Source organism: Monodon monoceros, unplaced genomic scaffold (genome assembly GCF_005190385.1).
Source record: "Monodon monoceros isolate NGI ecotype Baffin Bay Population unplaced genomic scaffold, NGI_Narwhal_1 Super_Scaffold_13, whole genome shotgun sequence".
Classification (NCBI taxonomy): Eukaryota; Metazoa; Chordata; class Mammalia; order Artiodactyla; family Monodontidae; genus Monodon; species Monodon monoceros.
This window is the reverse complement of record NW_021703769.1, coordinates 80,729,316-80,750,268: the sequence shown is the minus strand read 5'-3', so window position 1 is coordinate 80,750,268 and position 20,953 is coordinate 80,729,316. Positions and strand designations below refer to the sequence as shown.

The following is a 20,953-nucleotide window of genomic DNA, read 5'->3' as shown; positions in this document are numbered from 1 at the left end:
TGATGTCAGCTTCGGAACAATGCAGAGACTGCATAAACAGTATGTATTTCCTTCCTCTGGCCTCTAACCCTTTGGAACGTCCACTATGCTACTTGCCAGACAACCTAGCACATAGTAGTTATTCAATAAACATTGGTTAAAAGAAACTCTGAAGACCATGTAGTCTAAACCTGGCCCCAGCGAAGGATCCTTCATCAAGCACCCTAGAAAGACTATCATCCAGTATTTGCATAAACACTGTAACTCAGCACTAACTACTTTGTGAAGGGGCCTCCAAAGAATGAGGCCCCTCTAATTATTCCCTCATTAGACAGTTCTCACTGTTACCAAGTTCCTTCCTAAGCTGCAGCGGCAGTTGGCATCACAACTAATGTTCTCTAAGCACTTACCCTGCGCACCCTTCCCAGCACTTTCCACAGCAAGAAAGTGGCAAAGCTAGGACTGGAACCCAGGCCTCCCTCACCTAGGCTCTCAGCCACCACCTAGTCCATTCACTGGACCCCGTGCTGCCCTCTGTGCACAAGAGTCCCTTGTACACAGCAGGCCTCAGAAATTAGAATTTATCAACTCACTTCCTGATCAAACCTCTCTGACATCTGACCACTGCTACCCAGACCCCACCCGCATCCAGGCTGCCACTGCAGCCTGAGTCCTCCAGGCCCACCCGTCCGGCATCTCTTACTTCAGTCTGACCTTCAAAAAGGCCACTCTCTTGCTCCATTCCACCTGTTTCTGCATGTGCTATTACCGCATGGTCCCTCTCCCCATCCAGATCTTTCCAGAGCCACTTCAAATTGGGCCTCCCCAGCAGCTGCACTTCTCTGGCCCACAAGGAGCTTCCTGTTCAATCTGGCACTTTTCCTACAGAGCTTAACTGTTTCTAGAGAACGTCTCACTTCCCTAGGTACTGTTAGGTTCCTGGCAGAGATGACTATATTTCTGCAATGCCTCTCTCATCCTTAAGCATCATGCTTAACAATGAGTAAAGCTAGTATAGATGGCTTGAGGCTTATCTTCCTTTAGAAGCAATCTCACTAGAAAATCAACATCAAACTCGAATGCGAAAATTAAGGGCTTCAATGTTAAATAATCAAGCCTCATTAAAATAATCAAATGCATATTTCTTCTGCATATATTTCAATAGTTATATATTCCTCAAAAAACTACTACAGAGATAGATAGATATGCTGCATTTTGTAGTAATACACTGGGGTAAAATGTTTTTCTCTGGTATTTGGTTACTTAAAAAGATGATTCTTTAATTAGAAGCCCTTTTATTCTTTAACAAACTATCAGATACCCTGAACTGGGTTCCTTCAAGGGTTATGCATTTCAGAGCTGTTAAGAACCAGGCTACATCCATCAGGAGAGGCTGATATGATGTAGAAACAGAGGTTTATTCCTTGCTATCACTATTTTTTTTTTATTATATTTTTTTTTTTTACGGTACGCGGGCCTCTCACTGCTGCGGCCTCTCCCGTTGCGGAGCACAGGCTCCGGACGCACAGGCTCAGCGGCCATGGCTCACGGGCCCAGCCGCTCCGCGGCACGTGCCATCTTCCCGGACCGGGGCACGAACCCGTGTCCCCTGCATCGGCAGGCGGTCTCTCAACCACTGCGCCACCAGGGAAGCCCCTGCTATCACTATTTTATCCAACGTAGCCTGGCTCTAGGGCTCAGGCCCGGGCAGAAGAGGACCCTCTGCTCCACATAATCATTCAGGGACCCAGGCTGATGGAGCATCCCCCCCATATGATACACACACGGTTCAGGGTACTCCATGGTAGAGCTGGAGGTGCTTATGGCCTCGGCCCCCGAGTGAGACAGATCACTGCTTCTCACGGTTCACTAGCCAGAATCAATCACGTGGTGCCACATAACCTCCAGGCAACTGGGAAAAGTTGAAGGGCACAAGGACAGTCATTGAGCAGCGCTGTTTCTGCCACAGAGGCAGCTCTGGAGCTCCAAAGGTAGAGCAGTCCCTGATGACGTGAAAGAAGCAAGGTGCACAACAGTGCATATAGTACGCTGTCACCTGTGTTAACAAGAAAGAGAGAGGAAGAGATAGAGAAAAGGGAACAGAAAACCTCTGGAAGAATGCTACTAGAGACATTAATAATACCATGGTAATAATTGCTGCGTCTCTGGAGGCAAGATGGTTGGCAAGGGGCAGGGAGGAGGAAAAGGCATTTTTAATGGGTACCCTCTTCTATTACATGCATGGGTCATCTATTTTAAAACTCTAACTAAAATCATTTTTAGGCTGTGATTTATACACTTCAAATTAATGGGTTGTTTGGGGATTTTTTTCTTTCTGAATCAAGTCCAATCTATTCTAACATAAGAAACACCAGATCCTTGACTCACACTGCCTGAAATTAAACACCTGGAGTAACACTGACATAATCACATCCTTTAGGAAAGCCTTGCTGAGAGATCTTGCACTGGCTTCTCTCTATTCTAAATATAAACATCACTACTATGTAGGTGATGAGAAAAGTACTGAAGCCGATCAAATGTCTGCTTTTGGAAATAATTTTCCTGTTATTTCAATTTAGGTACCCTTTATTTTCTAAAGTAAACCTCCTTTTCTAAAATAAAAGTGTTATTTTTGGTACTGTTACGCTGAATTCTATACAAAATACAGCAAACAAAGTCTCCTGGGTTCCCTGAAAGAGAACAACACTGCTGTTTCAGAACGCATTAAAATATGGACTGCACTGAGATACAGTCTTTGCCAGTCATGATCAACACCCTCAAATAACATTTAAATACTTCATGTGCCAGATGTGCCAGGGGACTGCCTCTAGGGCTGTGACAAGGTAACCCAACAGCACATCTGCTCCACTCACTCAGTTGTCATCAACAAGAGTAGAATCCTGCTGACATTCAGCTGATGAAGTAAGCCATAAATAATGCAATAAGTAAACAGGTCGAGTCTCCGAAAAGACTTTTATCATTCATTTCAATTTTAATATCAAAAACAGGCCTTAAAAAAAACAAACAAAAAAATAGGCTTATACTACCCCATTCACAACACTCTAAATACCAGAGAATTTCCAAGAGAAATAGCACTCTATCGAGTTATGTGATATCCTTACGGGTTTTACTTCTAAATTTATGCTAAGCATAGTACATAGCTACTTTTTACTACACCAAGTTGGGGCTTAAATAGTCTGTGACTGTCTCTCAAGTTCTACAATATACTGTCCGCATTTATATTTTAGTGGAAAATCAACTACCACACATTTCTTTCAAACAGCAATATTACTCTTTCTAAACTGAATGTGTTTGGGTGTACCAGAGGCGCTTTCCTAAGTTGGCTTTCTGCCTACAACTTGTGCTTTTCTAGAAGGTAATGTGCACTATCATTTAACCTGCCTTGAGCTTCCAAATAGGTTTATTCTACCAATATTAATAATTCCAAAAATGTATCTCAAATTTCTTTCTAAATCACTGAAGAAAAGCAAATAACCCAAGTTTGCAAAGCCTATGGTGGGTCTCATAGCATCCGCTATTCAACCTACGTAATGAATTAGTAATTATGAAATTGCCAATATTGCAACATGTGAGACCAAATACAATATATGTTTAGGACAAAAACAAAAAGGAAAGGAAACTTTAGATCCCACTGTGTTATGTTTAAACTGAAGACAGATGGCATTAATTTGTGGGTATACAAACAATTTCCAGGACTTTCAAGTCAGAGGCAGCCATAATACCATATATCATTGATTCTAAGACACATTTCTTCATATTTTAACATCTCTGAAATCTTCAAATGAATCATATTGTAGTGTAAATACTGGTGTTTCTTTTTTAGTGGTATATAAAACAATGGTGTGACTTTCAATCAAAGTCATCTTAGAGTCACCAAAATACGACAATGTTAATATTAGCTAACATGTATTGAACACTGACTGTGTACCAGACACTGCATGTGGATTATTTTATTTAATACTCACAATACTCTGATGTGGCTTCAATTATTTTCCCCATTTTTATAGCTGGGGAAACTAAGAGATGAGGTTGGCTCCAGTCCAGCTCTTAACCACCCGGCCTCACTGACTCCACAGAGGGAAGAGCTTGAGGGTCTGAGAGACCCAACCATTCCTTGGAGCATGCGTTCGAAGGAATATAGGAGTAAAAATACAGAGCTCCAGATATCAAGAACAGATATTAATTATTAATTCAAAGCCTTTATTATAAGGAAGGGTTGGTAATCACCTTTCTGAGAAAAATTATACTCTTGCATAAAAACCAATTTTTCTCTTTTTATACATCCTGAATTCAACTTATAATTAACATGTATTTTTCTTCCTTAAAAATATTCGATTATCTCTAGAGAAATGATATAAGAATGTATTCCTATGTTCTGTACCTAAATTTTATTTAAATCAGTATTGAAATAGTCCCAAATAAAACAACACTATACAACAAACCAGAAAACATTCTATAATACAAATCGACAATGAAATTTGTTGGGGTAAGTTCACATATAAAGCTACCATTCCTAACACCTGGCAAAAACGTTTGGCACTTCTACAAAAATACATCTTTTAATTCACACTACTACAAAGAGGGCATTCTTTTTTTCAGAAGTTCATTAAATGGTATTGTCTACTTATTTGTTGGCTGCCTTCCTAGCATTTCTTTTCCTGTTCCCTCAAATGTCCTAGTCCTATATGTTGGGTGAGACTAACACCATTACTGGATTCCAAGATGGACCCTAATTCCCATCATCCTAGCCAGTGGTTGGCTCAGAGATGGACACGTGACCCAAATTAGGCCAATCAGACAAGAAGATTCAACTCCAGAACTTCTACTCTAGGTATGAGCTACTGGGGAAGTGTTCTCTTAACATCTCTGCTAGTTAAAGCCAGAAGCAAACAGCCATGGGAGCTGCTGGTAGCCACGTCCTACCTTTGGAACACAAGGGGAAGGGGCAGCCAAGAATGGTCTGAGGTCACAGCACTGAGAAATGGGAAAACCAGGTCCTTGCCATGCCACTGGAACTACTTTTGCACTTTGCTGTTAATTTACTGAAGGAAATTCTTTCTATTGAGACAATTTAAGCTAGGTTGTCTGCTACTTACATCTGAAAGCATTCTGTTTTTTAAAACTAATAAAAAGGCAGTATCAGGAAGTGTGGTATTGTAAATACAAGACAGAAGTAAAAATGTGAAATTGGCTGAAGAAAGGAGACAGGGTAAAATTCAATGAACACCTCATGAACCCAGCCTGAGCATTTAACTATTTTGGAGAAAAGAAACAATCAGGCTGTGGCCTGTGGCCTGCTGTGCCCACCAAGACTACAAGGAACATTAAGGCACTCAATAGGAAAGATGCAAGGTTCCGACTACTCACAGCATTTAGTAAGGATCTTTGAGGAGACAAAACGAAAAGGGAGGAAAATATGCCTTTGCTAAAAGAGGGCCTTTCTGCTTCAAATCGCAATCCAAGGGGACCGAGAGATTTGAAGAGAGAAAACAGGATAAAGAGGGAGGGAAGTGGTAGCCTTGGCAAGAGATAAGACTGTGGGGTAGGGTGGGCAAAAGAATCCTGACCCCCAGGCATCCCCCAAACACCCTCGTGAGGTATTCTCAGCCTGAAAATGGGAAACATCATTCGAGATGTTACTGCAAAACATCCCATGGGCAAGAGACAAATTCATGATGTCCCTCCATCCAACCACTTATTTCCAACAGCCCTGAGGGAAAAGCAAAGGAGAAAACGAGGAAACCAAACGTTATGAAGATGGGCCAGATTCTAGACTTGGGAACATTTCAGGCCTTGGTTCAAACCCCCGGAATTGCCCAAAGTCCAGGAGCAGACTAGGTTTGGGGGTGTCATATGGTCACAGACCTCCCAAGCTGAGTTTACAGCAGGCTCTGATTGCCCAGTTCCCCGCCGCTATCTCACTCTGTGGCCAAAAAGAAGCAGCCCACAAACTCTGCCCCCAAGAGGGGTCTCCTCCAGTGTCCAACTCAGATGTGGCCATGGAACCCAATCTACAAGAAGGTCATTAATTCAAACCAGCGAGTGTTTGTGAACACTGCTGTGTACCAAGCAACATTCAGTGGGAACACAGACATAAACAAGACGTCTGTAAGCAAGGCCGCGGGCTTCATGGAACTTACATACTAGGAGCAGAGAGAAAATCCGGTCGACTAGACAGCTAGCTGTTACACCAACACCCAACAAAAATATCATGAAGTGATGATTGCTGGTTAGGAAGTAAGGCTGCTGTGTGACAGTGAGGGAGCTACTTCAATGGGGTGGTCAGGAAAGGTCTTCCTGAGGAGGTGACACTTGGACTGGGAATTGAATGACAAGAAGGACCAACCATGGAAAAAAAACAATCAAGGGAAGAGCATTCGAGCATTTCATTAAGAAAGAAGACAACAACGAAGACGCAGAAGAAGAGGAAGAAAAGAGAAAAATAAAGGAATAATTCATGCAAAATCCCTAAAGCAGGAACAAGCTTGCCGTGTTTTACGGCTGGGTGTCTGCAGCCTCGAGAACAAAGGGAGAAAATGACACAGACGAGGCCAGAGAGGCAGCCGGGGCAGAATCACACAGGGAGTTTGATTTTATTCTGAGTAGGAAGCCACTGGAGGACTTTAAAGAAGGGAATGACATGATCTAATTTCTGCTTTGAAAAGAGTTTGAGATGGCGAACAGAGTAGTGATTGCCAGGGGTCCCAGGGATGAGGGAGGGGTGGATGTGCCTTTAAAGGGAGAGCACCAAGGACAACACAGCACAGGTCTGCATCTCGATTGTGGTGCTGGTTATACAAATCTGCACATACAGTTGGTGAAATCTGACCTGGGGATTGTACTAATGCTGACTGTCAGTTTGTTTTGATATCATACCATAGGTATGCATGATGTTAAAAATGGGGGAGGCATAGTAAAGGGTACACAGACCTCCCTGTACATTTCTTTGCAACTTCCTATGAATCTACAGTTACTTCAATTAAAAGTTTAAAATATTTTGCAAATTTGAAAGTTGCTAAGAGAGGAGATCTTAAAAGTTCTCATCAAAAAAAACTTTTTGTAACTGTGTAAGGTGATGGATGTTCACTAGACTTAGCATGGTGATCATTTCACAGTGTCTACAAATATCAAATCATTATATTGTACGCCAGAAATTGACACAGTGTTATATGCCAATTATACCTCAATTTAGGTAAGTAAATAAATAAGAAAGCTAAAAGCATGACTAAATCACATTTAAACAAATCCTAAGATAAAACTCATAATATTTGACTCACAAAATGCAAGTCATTTTATTTGGGGCTTTAGGGAGAACAAATGTGTTTATGATAATGAAAGATTAAATAGAACTCACGTGGCAATTGTGTGAAGAGTGTGCATCTATTTCTTTTTGGAACAAAAATATTGAATTTAGGTTTGTAATATATTAGTCTATACGATTCTCTGTTGATATTATTTTAATACAGTACTAGTTATTTGCAAAGAAAACAAGTCTGAACCTACACAGGAGATCTCAGGAAGGAAACCTGGTATGTAGACAAAATATTACCTACGTATAAATTAGAAATTATTCATAGGAACAAGATTTTAAGGTTTCTGACTAAAAAATTTACCTTTTTCACATTACATCCAAATACAGACCCAGATTTTTTAATATAAACATATATTTGCTAGTGGCTGAGGGTGGCCCTAGCAATCTGAAATTTAACAACCCACAGGTGATTCTGACACACTAGGGTAGGTCATTCACTCTCAACAGGATAATACTGCCTAGAAGGGCGGGAGAATTGTTTCTCGGGAGAGGAGAAAACCTTAGCTTACAATGCTTACACCAAAGCCCTACCTTACCTAAAAAAAAGAAATTAAAAAAAAAAGTTAAAAAGGAAAGATGCCTTAGGCTTCCATTTAAGATATGGATTGGAGAAAAGTGAAAGCGGAAGCAGAGTCAAAATGTGATATTATGCTGCACTCACCAAAAGGGCTAAAAGAAAAAAAAGAGAAGACCAAGATTGGCAACAATACGGAGCAACTGGAACTCTCACACTGCCCGTGGGAATGTAAACTGGTACAACCACTTTGGAAAACTGTCTGGCAGTCTTGTTAAAGTTGAACATATGCCTACTCCATATGACCCAGCAAATCCGTTCCTAAGTATACACCTAACAGAAATGCATGTATATTCTCGCCAGAAGACGCACACTCGGATGTTTATAGCAGCACTATTCATAACAGCCAAAACTAGAAATTACCCAATTGCCCGTCGACTGGTAAAGGGATCAATTATATTTAGTTTGACATAATACTCTACCGCAAAAAGGATGAATAATGTACAACCACACAACAATATGGGTGAATTTCACAAATGTAATGTTGAAGAGGTCAGTCACAAAAGAATGCCTACTGTATGGTGCCATTAACATGAAGTTCAAAAGCAGGCTGTCACGACAGGGCAGTGATTATCTTTGGGGGTGGGGGGTAGAAACTGGGAAGGTAGCTTGTGGGTATTCCAGATACTGGTAATATTCTACTTCTTGATCTCGATCAGAGTTTCTCCAGCACTACTGATATTTTGGACTGGATAATTCTTTGCTGTGGGGGTCTGTTTGGTACATCGTAGGATGTTTGGCAGTATTCCTGGCCTTTATCCACTACGTGCTAGTAACACCCACAAAGTAGTAATGAGCAAAAATGTCTCTAGACATTGCCAAAAGTCCCTTGGTGGGCCAAATTACTCCCCAGTTGAGAACCGCTGATCTAAGATAGTTACACAAGTGTGTTCAGCTTAGAAGATACCAACAAACCGTACACTGCCTTTTTCTGTATGTATATGATATTTCAATATACAGAAGCAGGGAGATCACTTGGAAGACTATTGCAAGCATCCAACGAGAGGTGACGATGCCTGGGACTAGGGCGGTAAAAGTGAAGATGGAGAGTAGTAGAAAGATGCAGGAGATGGTACATGAGGCAGAGCTGACAACTTCTAGAGGATGAGAGAGAAGAAAACCAAGGAAGACACCCAAGTTTTTGGTCTGAACAGCCGAATGGTTGAAGACATCACAAAGATGGGCCAGACTAGGGTCAGAGCATCTTGGGAATGACTGCGGGGGGTGATCAAATTGTGAGTTATCCAGAGGCAGCCAGTGTGCTTTTCTTGTACAGGAGAATGTAACATGTGCTCTGGACCATAGAGACTATATGTTTCCCATTCTTCACTCTTTCAAATCGTAGTCTTCAACTGGGTTTCCTGATCCAGCTCCACCGTAGTACACAATTCAACTTGTCACTGGCCATCCCTCAATCATCAGACCAAGAGAAGCTCCATGTAACCCTGACAAAGACAACTGGACATCCTCACCAAGGCGCCTAGAGCTGAAGCCGGAGGCAGTGAACATAGAAGCAGGAGTGAAGGAGCCACACTGGCCGGGAGGAAGGGCAATGTCAGCCAGTCTCTTTCCGTCTCCACTTGAGGATTTCCCCAAGCAAGGACTTTTATCATAAATTATTTAACATCGTTGAAATAGAGAAATAACTAATACTGCAGCCGGATGGTTTTGGTTACAAGTAACACTAGAATAAAAAAGGGCAAGCAGCAGCTGTCCAAGCAAGAGTTGATGATGGTGGCAGCTGGAACTAGGGTGAGGGCAATGGACATGAAGGGGAGACACATTCCAGAGGAGACACATTCCAGATAAACTGTGGTAACAGAAATGAGAGGACTTGAGGATAAATTAGATATGAAGAATGACAATGACGCTCATTTTTTGGTTTGGGCAACTGGGTAGATTTAATGAAGTGGGGATGTCTGTTAGAGAGAAAGGTTTCTGGGGAGAGGGGATCAAGAAGACTGTTTTGGACACGTTAAGCTTAGTCTACTAGGCATGTTTGGGGGAGAAGAAGAATGTCATGTTTCCAACCTCAAATAACTGTGGAGAAAAAAAATGCTACCTTACCGCACCCCCAAAGAAAACTTGCCTAATTTTGTGAGTGTGGATTATCCTCAATAAAGACTGAGAAGAGTTAAATCAACATCCCATGAGTACATGCAGGCCTTCTGCACATGAGTATTGATTATTGTAAAGCATACGAATTTATTATAGTTGGATTAAGCGTGCTTCTGAGAATTTTTGTATCGGCCCGTGAAATGATTATCCATTTAGGATGAGAGAAACTATCCTCTCTCTCCTGTAAAATGTGTTTTTAAAGACTAAAACAAATTGCATGCTATTTTTTTAACCTAGAAACAAAAACACATTTAAAAAAACAACAAACCAAAAAAACTTTTTGAGGCTGGCTTGTATCTTGCCTCAGGTGAGGAAATGTTTATGAGAACTCTCTGGAAACTATGAAACACCGTACAATATAAGGCATTACTAATACTCATACGTACGAACACCCATCAAGCAATCATCAGACCTATGATTTGTAGGTAATATATGTAGAAATACAATACAGTAAAACTAAGATTTTGATCCCAAAGATCTAAGAGAATAAAAAGGCAACAAATTACATGTGGCTATGACTTTGTCTACTTCTACAGAGTCAGATATCAATATTTCTTTTTTAGGCACCACTAAAATTAACAAACAGGCCTTTTTAAAAGTTCAAAATAAACGTATTGATTATAAATACTTGGGAAATATACCAAATTATTATTGCTGGCTTATGCAAGTCAACATTTTTATCCCAATTTAGGGAGGAGGTTATTTTACAAAAACAGGTCAGAGATAACCCCAAGTGACATTCCAAATAAATGATATAAACCAGCACTATTATTCAGAATCAAGACCCCAGTCTTTCAAAAGGCTCTCTATAAAAAGTAGGTCTAAGTAGGATTAGATTCCTGAATCTGGAAAGAATCATTCAGGCTGGAATAAGTTTTTAATATGCTAGAACAAGGGCATTTGTTTTGGGGGAGTATTCTCAGTATCAGAATGAACATATTCTCTGGAAGAATGTCTGTTCAGACCTGCAATGCAATGTATATAAACATGGATATATACCCTTAGATGCTATTTTAGCCCTTTACAATACATTTGGCACAATTTGCATTTTCAGAACACCTACATTTGAAAACAATTACAATTAGCAATTAATATACTAGTTGCTCTAAGAAACTCTTTTCTTCTTAAGAGTTGTAGATTCTTTTTTTGTTTGTTTTTAACATTTTTAATTGTTGAAAAGCAATACATGCTCAAGGGGTGGGGGGGAGAAAGGGGGCAGGAGGGGAGATGAAATAGTAAAAGGAATACAATAAAACCAAGTCTCTCTCTCTCATCTGGACCCTCAACCCCAGTTTTCCTCCCCAGAGGAAATCACAATCAATATTTCGACAGAATCCTTCCAGTGATATCTATGCAGATAGATCTATAAGTTTCCCTTTTATCTTTATCTTGTTTTATTACTCAAATAGTATGTACAATTTCCACTCTTCTGAATCATGCTTTTCCCCCACTCAATAACATACCTTGGAGAATATTCCATATCAGAACACAAAGCACTATCTTATTCTTTTAAACAGCTACACCTCCCTGGGGATATACCATAATTGATTTAACTAGTTTTCTATTAATGCATATTTGTTTTCAGTCTTTTACAATTTCAAACAGTGCTACAATGACTTTGCACATAAGCCTTTACATAAGTGTGTGAATATATCTGTAAGAAAAATTCCTAAGGGTAGAATTGTCAGATCAAAGGACGTATACATTTATTATCTGATATCAGACTGCCCTTCTTACTACATTGTACCAATTTATATTCTCAACCAACAGTGTAAAAGTTTCTGCTTTTCCACACCTTTGTCATCATGACATATTTTCAAACTCTAGTCTCTGCCAATCTGCTAGATGACAAACTGTTTCACCCTTAGTTTTTTTGTTTTTTGTTTGTTTGTTTTGGCTGTGTTCGGTCTTCGCTGCTGCGCACAGGTTTTTCTCTAGTTGCGGTGCACGGGCTTCTCATTGCGGTAGCTTCTCTTGTTTTGGAGCACGGACTCTAGGTGTGCGGGCTTTGGTAGTTGTGGTGCACGGGCTCAGTAGTTGTGGCTCGCGGGCTCTAGAGCGTAGACTCAGTAGTTGTGGTGCACGGGCTTAGTTGCTCCGGAGCATGTGGGATATTCCCGGACCAGGGCTCGAACCTGTGTCCCCTGCACTGGCAGGTGGATTCTTAACCACTGAGCCACCAGGGAAGTCCCTCACCCTTAGTTTTAATTGGTATTTTGTTTGGAATGAATAGGGCTGAGTGTCTTCACATGCTTGAAATCCATTTTCATTCTTTTCTGTGAATTGTCCGCATCCTTTGCCAAATAGGTTATTGGCCTTTTTCTAATTGATTGTGAAAGCTCTTTATATATTAAACAAGCTTGACTTTCATAATATATAGATTACAAATTGTTTTTCCTAGTTTGTCTTTGGCTATCGATTTTTATCCATTTTATTTTTCCATGGAGAAATTTTCTATCCAACTACTAAAGTTTTTGTATGGTTTATAACTGTTTTTCAGCTGCTTCTTTTGGATTTTAAAAGATATAAAATCATACTGCCTGCAAATAATAGGAATTTTGCTTTCTGATGTCTTTCTCTGGTTCATAACAATTGTAACAGTGTACATCCGTGTTGCTCCTGATTTTAATGGGAATGCTTCCAAGGTTTCACAATTAAAAATGATGCTCGGGCTTCCCTGGCGGCGCAGTGGTTGAGAGTCCGCCTGCCGATGCAGGGAACACGGGTTCGTGCCCCGGTCCGGGAAGATCCCACATGCCGCGGAGCGGCTGGGCCCGTGAGCCATGACCGCTGAGCCTGCGCGTCCAGAGCCAGTGCTCCGCAACGGGAGAGGCCACAACAGTGAGAGGCCCGCGTACCGCAAAAAAAAAAAAAAAAAATGATGCTGGCTTTGGCTCGTGACTTCTCTAAGGAACTTTATGAATGCATAGAGAATTTAACAGTTCATTCTTGAGTATTATTTTTCCATGTTTATCAGTAGATTCCATTGATTTTCTTCAGTGTCAAATACATCACTAGCTTTAGCACTTACGTGATTATTTAGGAATAAGAAATAACAGGAATCTATGACTTTGGATTTACACTGTCTACTCTAGAAATAATTCAAAACTACTCATCAAAATATTTAATCCGTATCAAGTCCTCGCCTGATATAAAAAGGCAGGTACTTCCCATTACAGATAGGAAGACTGAGTCACAAATAGATTATAACTCCACCCACCCCCTTTCTTCACTGTGGCACTTTTGGGAGTTAGAAATAAAATCAGACCTTCTGAATCCCAATCCGGTGGTTAAGCCACAAGAAAGCACCAAGGCCTTTAGAGAATTGAGCAGATGCCCAATGTACAAAGAAGAAAGCAGGCTGCCTTCTACAACCCCCTCACCCCCGCTACAGCTTCACAACATTCTCTTCCAGACTCCCTGTAAGCAACCTCCAAGTTGGACTCAGGAGCCTAAAACATCTGAAATGCATCACCCAGCAGCCAGCATAATAGGTCCGTTCTCCGTGATACATGATGCTGCCGACATTCCTCAGCCAATTAGAATTCCTTTCAGCTGCAATGGAGGTGAACACAGCTGGAATTACAGAGTAGGGCCATCACCAGACGCACTGATTGTACATTATTTAAGCCTTGTTTTAAGACAATAAGAGGATTTTTTTCCCTTTAATCTAGAAATATGGAAACACCATTTCACTTAGTTTAAGTATCTAAATGGATTCGATTTCATCTGTAGACACAACAGGAATTCTAACATTTTAAAAAGAAGATATGTCTGATTCACAGGGTTATGAGCTTTTGGTTTTTTTTGAGAGAGCTCGACAGCTCTCAACTAGAATGGCCTTAGGGACTTTGGGCAGCTAGATGCGGCGACAACAAGCCAATTTAAGTGAGGGGCTTTCTCTCAATAAAATTCACTTACAAAACAAGCAAACTAGTCATTTGAGTTGTTCGGTGACAAAAAAAACAACATAACAAACCCACGTATTTTTTACTAACTCTTTGTTTAAAAACATTTAGTCACTGAAATGGTTTTGAAATAACAAAAAATTGATTTAAGTGAGAATCCTAAAGGTTAGGGTTTCTCACCCAGAAAATCAGAGCATGGCACAGGCACCAAATTATTTCATCCATTTCAGAAGGTTTTTTGAACTTCCTTTTTGCTCTGAGTACTCAATAAAATGCACGATTCAGCTATTTTAACTTTTAACCAGTGCCCACAAACATGTTACAGAACAGCCAGGCTAGTGAACTGGATCAGTGAGCTGATGTTGAAATATTATGGGTCAGTCTTTCTTTTTTTTTTAATTCAGGAGGAAATACTTCTTCACAAGTGACTCAGGCCCCAGGACCCTCCCCGTCACCCAATGTTCCACATTAGAACCGGCCAATGTGACCAAACAGAAAAGGAAAATCTGCAGAAGAGAAGAAAAAACCTGAAGTTCAGACACAACTTTCATGTTTGCAAAAATAGGAGTTTTTGAACTGACAAAGAAATAGGATTGAAATAAAAAATGCTAGTTTGATAAATCACAACTACTATAAAAATACAGAGAGATACAGCATATGAAATAGTTCATTTCTCAAGCCAGTTAGGTGGGTCAAGAAGATTCTTTTTTAATGGATTTGAGGGGGGGAAAAAAAGGTTTTTCTTAAGACAGCACAGATGTGACCAAATCACAAAATCAACACGAGAGGGACTTCCCTGGTGGTCCAGTGGTTAAGACTCCGTGCTTGATTCCGCTTGTGCTGCCACTAAGACCCCAAGCAGCCAAATAAACATTTTCCCCAAAAAATCAATACCAGAACGTGTACTTGGCAGAGGGTTATTGCTTTTAAAGTATAACTGCAGTATAAGTTTTGCAGTAGCATTTGATCTAGCCCATCCCACATCCTTAGATGATTCGGCTCAAAGAAGTACCTTGGCTGCACCTGCATGAACTTGAGGCCGACTCTAAGGAAAATGTTAGGCAAACTCAGGTGGAGGGTGAATGTTGGGTAACTAGTGATGACTTATTCCTTCTTATCACAGTTCCAGTTGTTAAAACAAGAGTTCTGCCCGCCTTACATAAGTCAGGTACAAATTGACACAGGCAACATCTTCACAGATTTCTTAATCTTTCTTAAGAAAAACCTATTTCAAATCAATTAGGTCACCTGTGATTGATCAATTAATGTTATAAACAGTTATGACTACAAACTACTTCTCTCCAAGCTGGATCATCTGGATGCCAAAAACAAGTCAGCCTTACATTACATGTGCTATAACTCTAAAAATAGTTTCTATTTTCTATTCTATTTCCATAGGCTATCAAGAAGGTTTCCCCTTCTCTACTTGGAATTAGAATTTTTCTCCCTTCCCAATATACAGTCAACACTCCAAAAAATATAAAAACAGAAGGAAATATGAGAGTATTTCAAGGCATAAAAGCACCAAAGAAAAAGTTTAGGCATTTGGTATTTCAACTAACTGGTTAACATTAGAATAAAATTTAATTTGTTTGAAGAGCACTGTGGAACCCTGAGCTCAAAATTCCATTTTTACCAAAATGACCTAAATAATGTATCTGGGATTCATATGTGCACCATGTAAGAACAAAGTTTTTGCAAATCCTGCTTGAATTTAAAATAAAAATGTTTCCAAAGTGTTTGATTTGCCAGGGGACTCTACAATGTCTGCAAGATAATGCTCTTCAACCAAGATCACTTGATTTTGTACATATTATGCTCCAAACCTACTGAAACCATTTAAAAATGATTTTCCTGTTAAAATACCACAAAGACACTCATTAAAATCATAGTCATTTCAATATAAAGACTCACACATTCTTCTACTAGTTTAGGCCAGCTTTCCAAAGCAGTGCAACATACGACCCAATAGTTTTCAAAAACAAAAAGGGCTCCAGAGGAAGGGGAAAAGAAGAAATCATAAACGTAACCAATACACAAAAGTAATGCTTGACATAAATCAAACAGGAGGGCTGTGTTTTAACACAAATTCTGAATATCAGGACTGACACTTAACAAAAGCAAGCATAAGCAAACGGTAATTTGGAATAAATAGGCAGACAAACTGACATATCCTTGAGAAGGAAAGAACGTTATAATGGAGTTGAAATCTCATTTTATATATTAGGAAACCGAGAACCCAGAAAGGTTAAATAATTTGTTCTATATCATGCAGTTAATGGCTGATCTTACCAGAATCAAGTCTCCTAATTCTAAGCCCACCAACCGCCTAATACAACTGTGGACACCAAAGTTCTAAATATTCTTTCATAATCCAACGTCTTCATACTTTCCACTGAACTGTGCCCTGTGTGGTATTCGCTGACTGGTTAGAACAGCCCTCGTTTTAAAACATCATTTTTTCAAATATCACACAGAGAAATAAACTCTGAAACCTGTAACAAAAGTACACACCTCTTGAAAGATGGCTTCCCAAGATGCCAAAAGTGCAGAGATTTCAAACTCCCCCCGACAAGCTCAAAGATGAGGCCAAAACCTATTCTACCGCCAACAAAATATCTAGTTCTGACGTTTCCACGTAAATTAACGTTCATCAGACAACTGGCATCAAGTGTGTCTGCAATCAACGCTAAATTCTCAACCTTGCTGCAGGGAGGACCACACTCACAAAGCCCGTTAGATCATGAGTAACGTCAGCTGGGGGAAAGGGAAAAGGAGTTTTGGAAAGAACACTCATCACCTGATCCTGCGATAGCAAACACCATCCAAAAACTCTTTAAAGCATTTCTGCACCTATGACATCTAAATTTCTGAGTCCAAAAATAATTTGGGAGGAAGGACAAAACCTCCACTACAGGAGGAAAAGGCTCACATCCAGACCTGCCAACTAGGCTTGATTAATATATAAATACACCTGACACAAACGTTGTAATTAAAACCTAGTCCTTCTAAAACATTAATCACATTTCTACCCCAACTCATAAAATCAGTTACTTCTGCTTTTAACAAGAAAACTGAAACTAATCTGATGTCAATTATAGATTACACTGTAAATGAGAACCAAATGAAAGTTGTCAGTAATTAAAGTTTTACAAGCATTACAAAGTCAAAAACGTGGCTTTTATGTAACCATAAAAATAAGAATGTATATACTGTATCTATAGTGAGTGAGAGTTTCCTACCAGCCCTGGAATAAAGAATTATGTTTCTCCAGAAACAAAAATCCCTGGGATATACTTGTCACTTACAAAACCAGAGTCTGGGTTTGGGTCCAAATCATTATCTGATCTGATTGTATTATCTGGTCATAACCCGATCTGACATCTTTATACAAAAAAAACTATTTCCCCTTCCTTGAAACAAAAAATGGATCATGCAACAACTAAGAACTCTCAGAGGAAATTTTCGTTTGAAAAAATAAAATCACCCATTGCTGTTTTCAGGGATTTCACCAATAATTGAGGGCCATGCATTTGCCATAAAGTGTCCAAAATGATCATTCTCTTTTTCAAAGAATCTGACCAGACTGACTTTTAAGTCATCATCAGACCAGTCACTGAACAGAAAAATCCAGGGGAAAATCCCCAACAGGGATTAGCCTGAACTTTTTATTTCCTTTCCAGAGCGGGAAATATTCACGTTTGGAAAGTCCCCCAGCAGAACCGTATTTGTAACACTACAATCTGGCCTCAGGTGTGAATTTAAACCGGAAGACGGGGCAGCAGACCCGCAGGAATGGGGAGAGCGAGAAAGAGCAGATGAGGGTGCAGACTGGTCCAGGATCTCTGGAGCCCGCTAGCGAGGGGCAAGCCGACAGACACCGCTGGCAGCTACACACACCCGAACCACCACGCCGCATGCCCAGAGCAGAGCTTCGCGCTCACCCTTGAAGGTTGCACTATGAGCCACCTAGGAGACACGGGCATTTCATTGAAGACTCAATGAGAGTGAATCAAGGAGTCTGCGTTAGTGCAGCTGCCAAAGCCTCCAGAGTGTGCGTGGGGTGCGGGCGGCGGCGGCGGGGGGAGGTTTTTCAAGGATGCTGGCGGGTGGGAGAGGGGTGACGGTAAAGGAAAGAACTGAAGAAGCACAGTCAAGAGTAGGTAGTGGCCTGGCCTGAGAGAGAAAGGAAGTGGACTAGACTGAAGAGGTCTGGACCAGAGGGGAAATGAGAACAGGACTGGGAGAAGCTACGAGATAGGATTCAGGAATTCGAGGCTGAAGGAAAGGGTGGAGGCCGCCAGACAGAAGCAAGGGGGCGGGGCTGGGAGATAAGCGGGGGCGGGACTAGGTAGAAAATGAGGGGAGGAGTTTAGGGGAAAGTGAGGGGGCGGGGCTGAAGAGAAGAAAGGGGCGGGGCCCGGAGGGGAGAAGCTAGGGGGCAAGTGGGGGGTGGGGAAAGCAAGAGAACGGATGAGGGATGGGGTGAGAAGTCAGTGGGTGGTTGGGGGAGAGACCTGGAGGGAGAAGCGAGAGGCAAGGCCGGGAGGGGAGAAGCGAGGGGGCAGGTGGGGGGAGAGATAGGGAAGAGCCAGAGAATGGGAAGGTGGCGAGAAGCGAGGGGAGAGACTGAGAGGGAAAAGAGAGGGGGCAGGTGAGGGGAGAGGGAAGAAATCCTGAGGGAGGAAGGGGTTGAGAAGCGGGGGGCGGGGCCAGGAGAGGAGAAGCGAGGGGCTAGAAGGAGAAGGGAGCAAGAGGAATGGAGGGGAGGGAGACGGAGGGGGTCCAGGAGGGGAGAAGTGAGGGGGCGGGGCCAGGAGGGGGGAAGCGAGAGGAGGGGGCAGGTGAGGGGGAAAGAAGGGAAGCGAGAGGGCGGGTGGGGGGGGTGAGAAGCGAGGGGGCGGGGCCGGGGAGAAGCGAGGGGGCGGGGCCGGAGGGAGCAGCGAGGGGCACTCGCCGAGGGGGGCGACCAGGTCCTGGGACAACGGCCGGCGTGGGGGAGGGCCACTTCCCCAGGGCGCCCTGCGGGAAATTCCGGGGCTGATGAGGGGCCGTGCGGGGTGCGAGTGGGCGCCGGGTGTCGGCGGGGGCCTCCCGCCGGCCGTACCTGTCAGACGGATCTTGATGCTGGAGCCGTTCCTGCGCGTCCCGGGGTTCGACATCTCCCGCCAACGATCGGGCAGCCGCGGATCCAGCGCTGCCGCCCCCCGGCCCGGCCCGGCCCGGCCCCGCCGCCGCCGCCTCAAGGTTACGGCTCCGGGCTGGGCGTCGGGGTCCGAGCCGGGACACGAACTCCGCGGCCCAGGCGTCCGGGCGGCTGGCGGATGGTCGAGCCGGGGGATCGGCTCTCGACCCGGCGCCCCCGACCCTCGCTCGCTCCCAGCCGAGCCCAGTCCGGAGCCGCCGCCGCCGCCGCCGCCGCCGCCGCCGCCGCCGCCGCCGCCGCCGCCGCCACCACCACCACCACCACCACCACCTCAGAGCCGGACGCCAGCCGCCCTCGCCGCTTCCGCCGTCGCCACCGCCTCCCGGAGCCGCGCGCGCTCCCGCCGTCGTGCCGGCCCGGCCCTGCGCGCGCCCGGGTCGTGCAGCCCCCCACGCCTGCGTGCGTGCGCGCGCCCGCGGGGATGTCTGGGCGGGGCGCGCCGCGCGGCTGCGTCGCCCGCTCAGCCCAGGGCGCTAGGGGTCCGGAGCCGGTGGCCGGGTTCCCGGCACCCGTCGGACCGGGAGGCGGGAGGAGGAGATCGGGTGCTGGGGCCGAGCGCTTCGGAGGCCCGCGGAACCCGGCGCGGTGTGCAGAGCCGCGGGGCCGGGAGCGAGCGCTGGGCACACACCTAGGCGGGCGGGACGGCTGGGCCAGCGCGTGGTCGCCTTTGGTCTTCGCCACATTCTCGAAGGGAACCGGTTTGCCGATGCGGACGTTGAGGTTCAGAGAATGGAATCGATTTTCCAGGTCTCACTCAAGGCTCCGAGCTCCTGAGAGCTGTTGAAGGGGGGCTTACAGGAAACCGTGGCCTGTTACTACGCCAAGCACTTTGCACGAATAGGCATGCATTCCCAGTTTATTTACTTTTAGTAAAGAGCGTCTAGACAACGCAATTTCAAGGGAGGGACTTCTAGAGACAAAGTCCCCTAGGTGTGTTCTGGGCAACTAGTGCGCTCTATTGACCCATAACAAAGTTGCCAGAATCGCAGAAAGTGCCATATATGGACAAGGTAAACAAGATGCGAGAGATGGATAAAGAGGTAGATAAGATGTTTGTCATTATCCAATCTGCATACAGTTTAGCCAAGCAAAAAGGCAGCTTTACGGCCTGTGTTTCCCTGCCTTCTGTTAACACTTCTCCCACAGTCGCAGGGTAGAACTAAAAGCCCATTATGCTTTCTCCAGCAAACAAACTCCTCTGTTTGTTAACCCGTTACAGAGAGGAAATACTGTGTTGATAGAGAGGAAAAGCTGGGTTTGTTTATCAGACTTGTTTTTGACCAACTACCTGATTCTTTGAATGCCTTTTTTGGTTTGTGTCCTAAGGAAACCAGGCTCTGAGCCCTTGCAGCCATCCCTTGCAGCCAGAGACCTGTCTTGGGGTCACAGTCTTCAGAACAGATCCCTCTTCCTGGAGCCCCTTGACATGTCCACCTGCTCAGGCTGAGCTCAAGACTCTCTCCTGGCCTGGATTCAAGGCTGCCTCTCCCAGCCTCAGTCAGTGACATAAAAGGACAGGCCTAGATCGTTTCTATGGCCCCTTGCAGCTCAGACTTTGATTCTAGTGAAATATCCAAGAATACAAACTATGTTGAGTCAACAGAGCAGTAGATCCAGAATCCAGCTCTGTTTCTCTTTGAGGCGATTGTCACTGAGTTCCTGAATCTGAATCAATCCATTTAGAGCCTGCAATGCCTGGAGTAATCCCCATTCTTCTTTCAGTCCAGTCAGTATTTCTCCCTCTGCTTTGTTCGCATATTCAAGAACTCTCTTCTCCGTAAACCAGACTAAACGTCTTTCTTTCTCTGCTTACCTGAGTGTGGGCCCCTGTTCTT

At 43.4% G+C, this 20,953-nt stretch overlaps 1 protein-coding gene across 4 annotated transcripts in view; it reads right to left on the bottom strand.

The window, feature by feature from the left end:
- Positions 1-20,393, bottom strand: part of SMURF1 (SMAD specific E3 ubiquitin protein ligase 1) — a 103,688-nt gene extending 83,295 nt beyond the window's left edge. For 2 of the 4 annotated variants that reach the window (XM_029221770.1, XM_029221767.1), the window contains exon 1: positions 19,020-19,264. In XM_029221770.1, coding sequence (XP_029077603.1) covers positions 19,020-19,074 — 55 coding nt within the window. In that variant the 5' untranslated portion in view covers positions 19,075-19,264. Of the gene's footprint in view, positions 1-19,019; positions 19,287-19,746 lie in introns of those variants that run through there. The other 2 variants (XM_029221768.1, XM_029221769.1) reach the window with 2 other exon arrangements.
- Between the last annotated feature and the right edge of the window lie 560 nt (positions 20,394-20,953).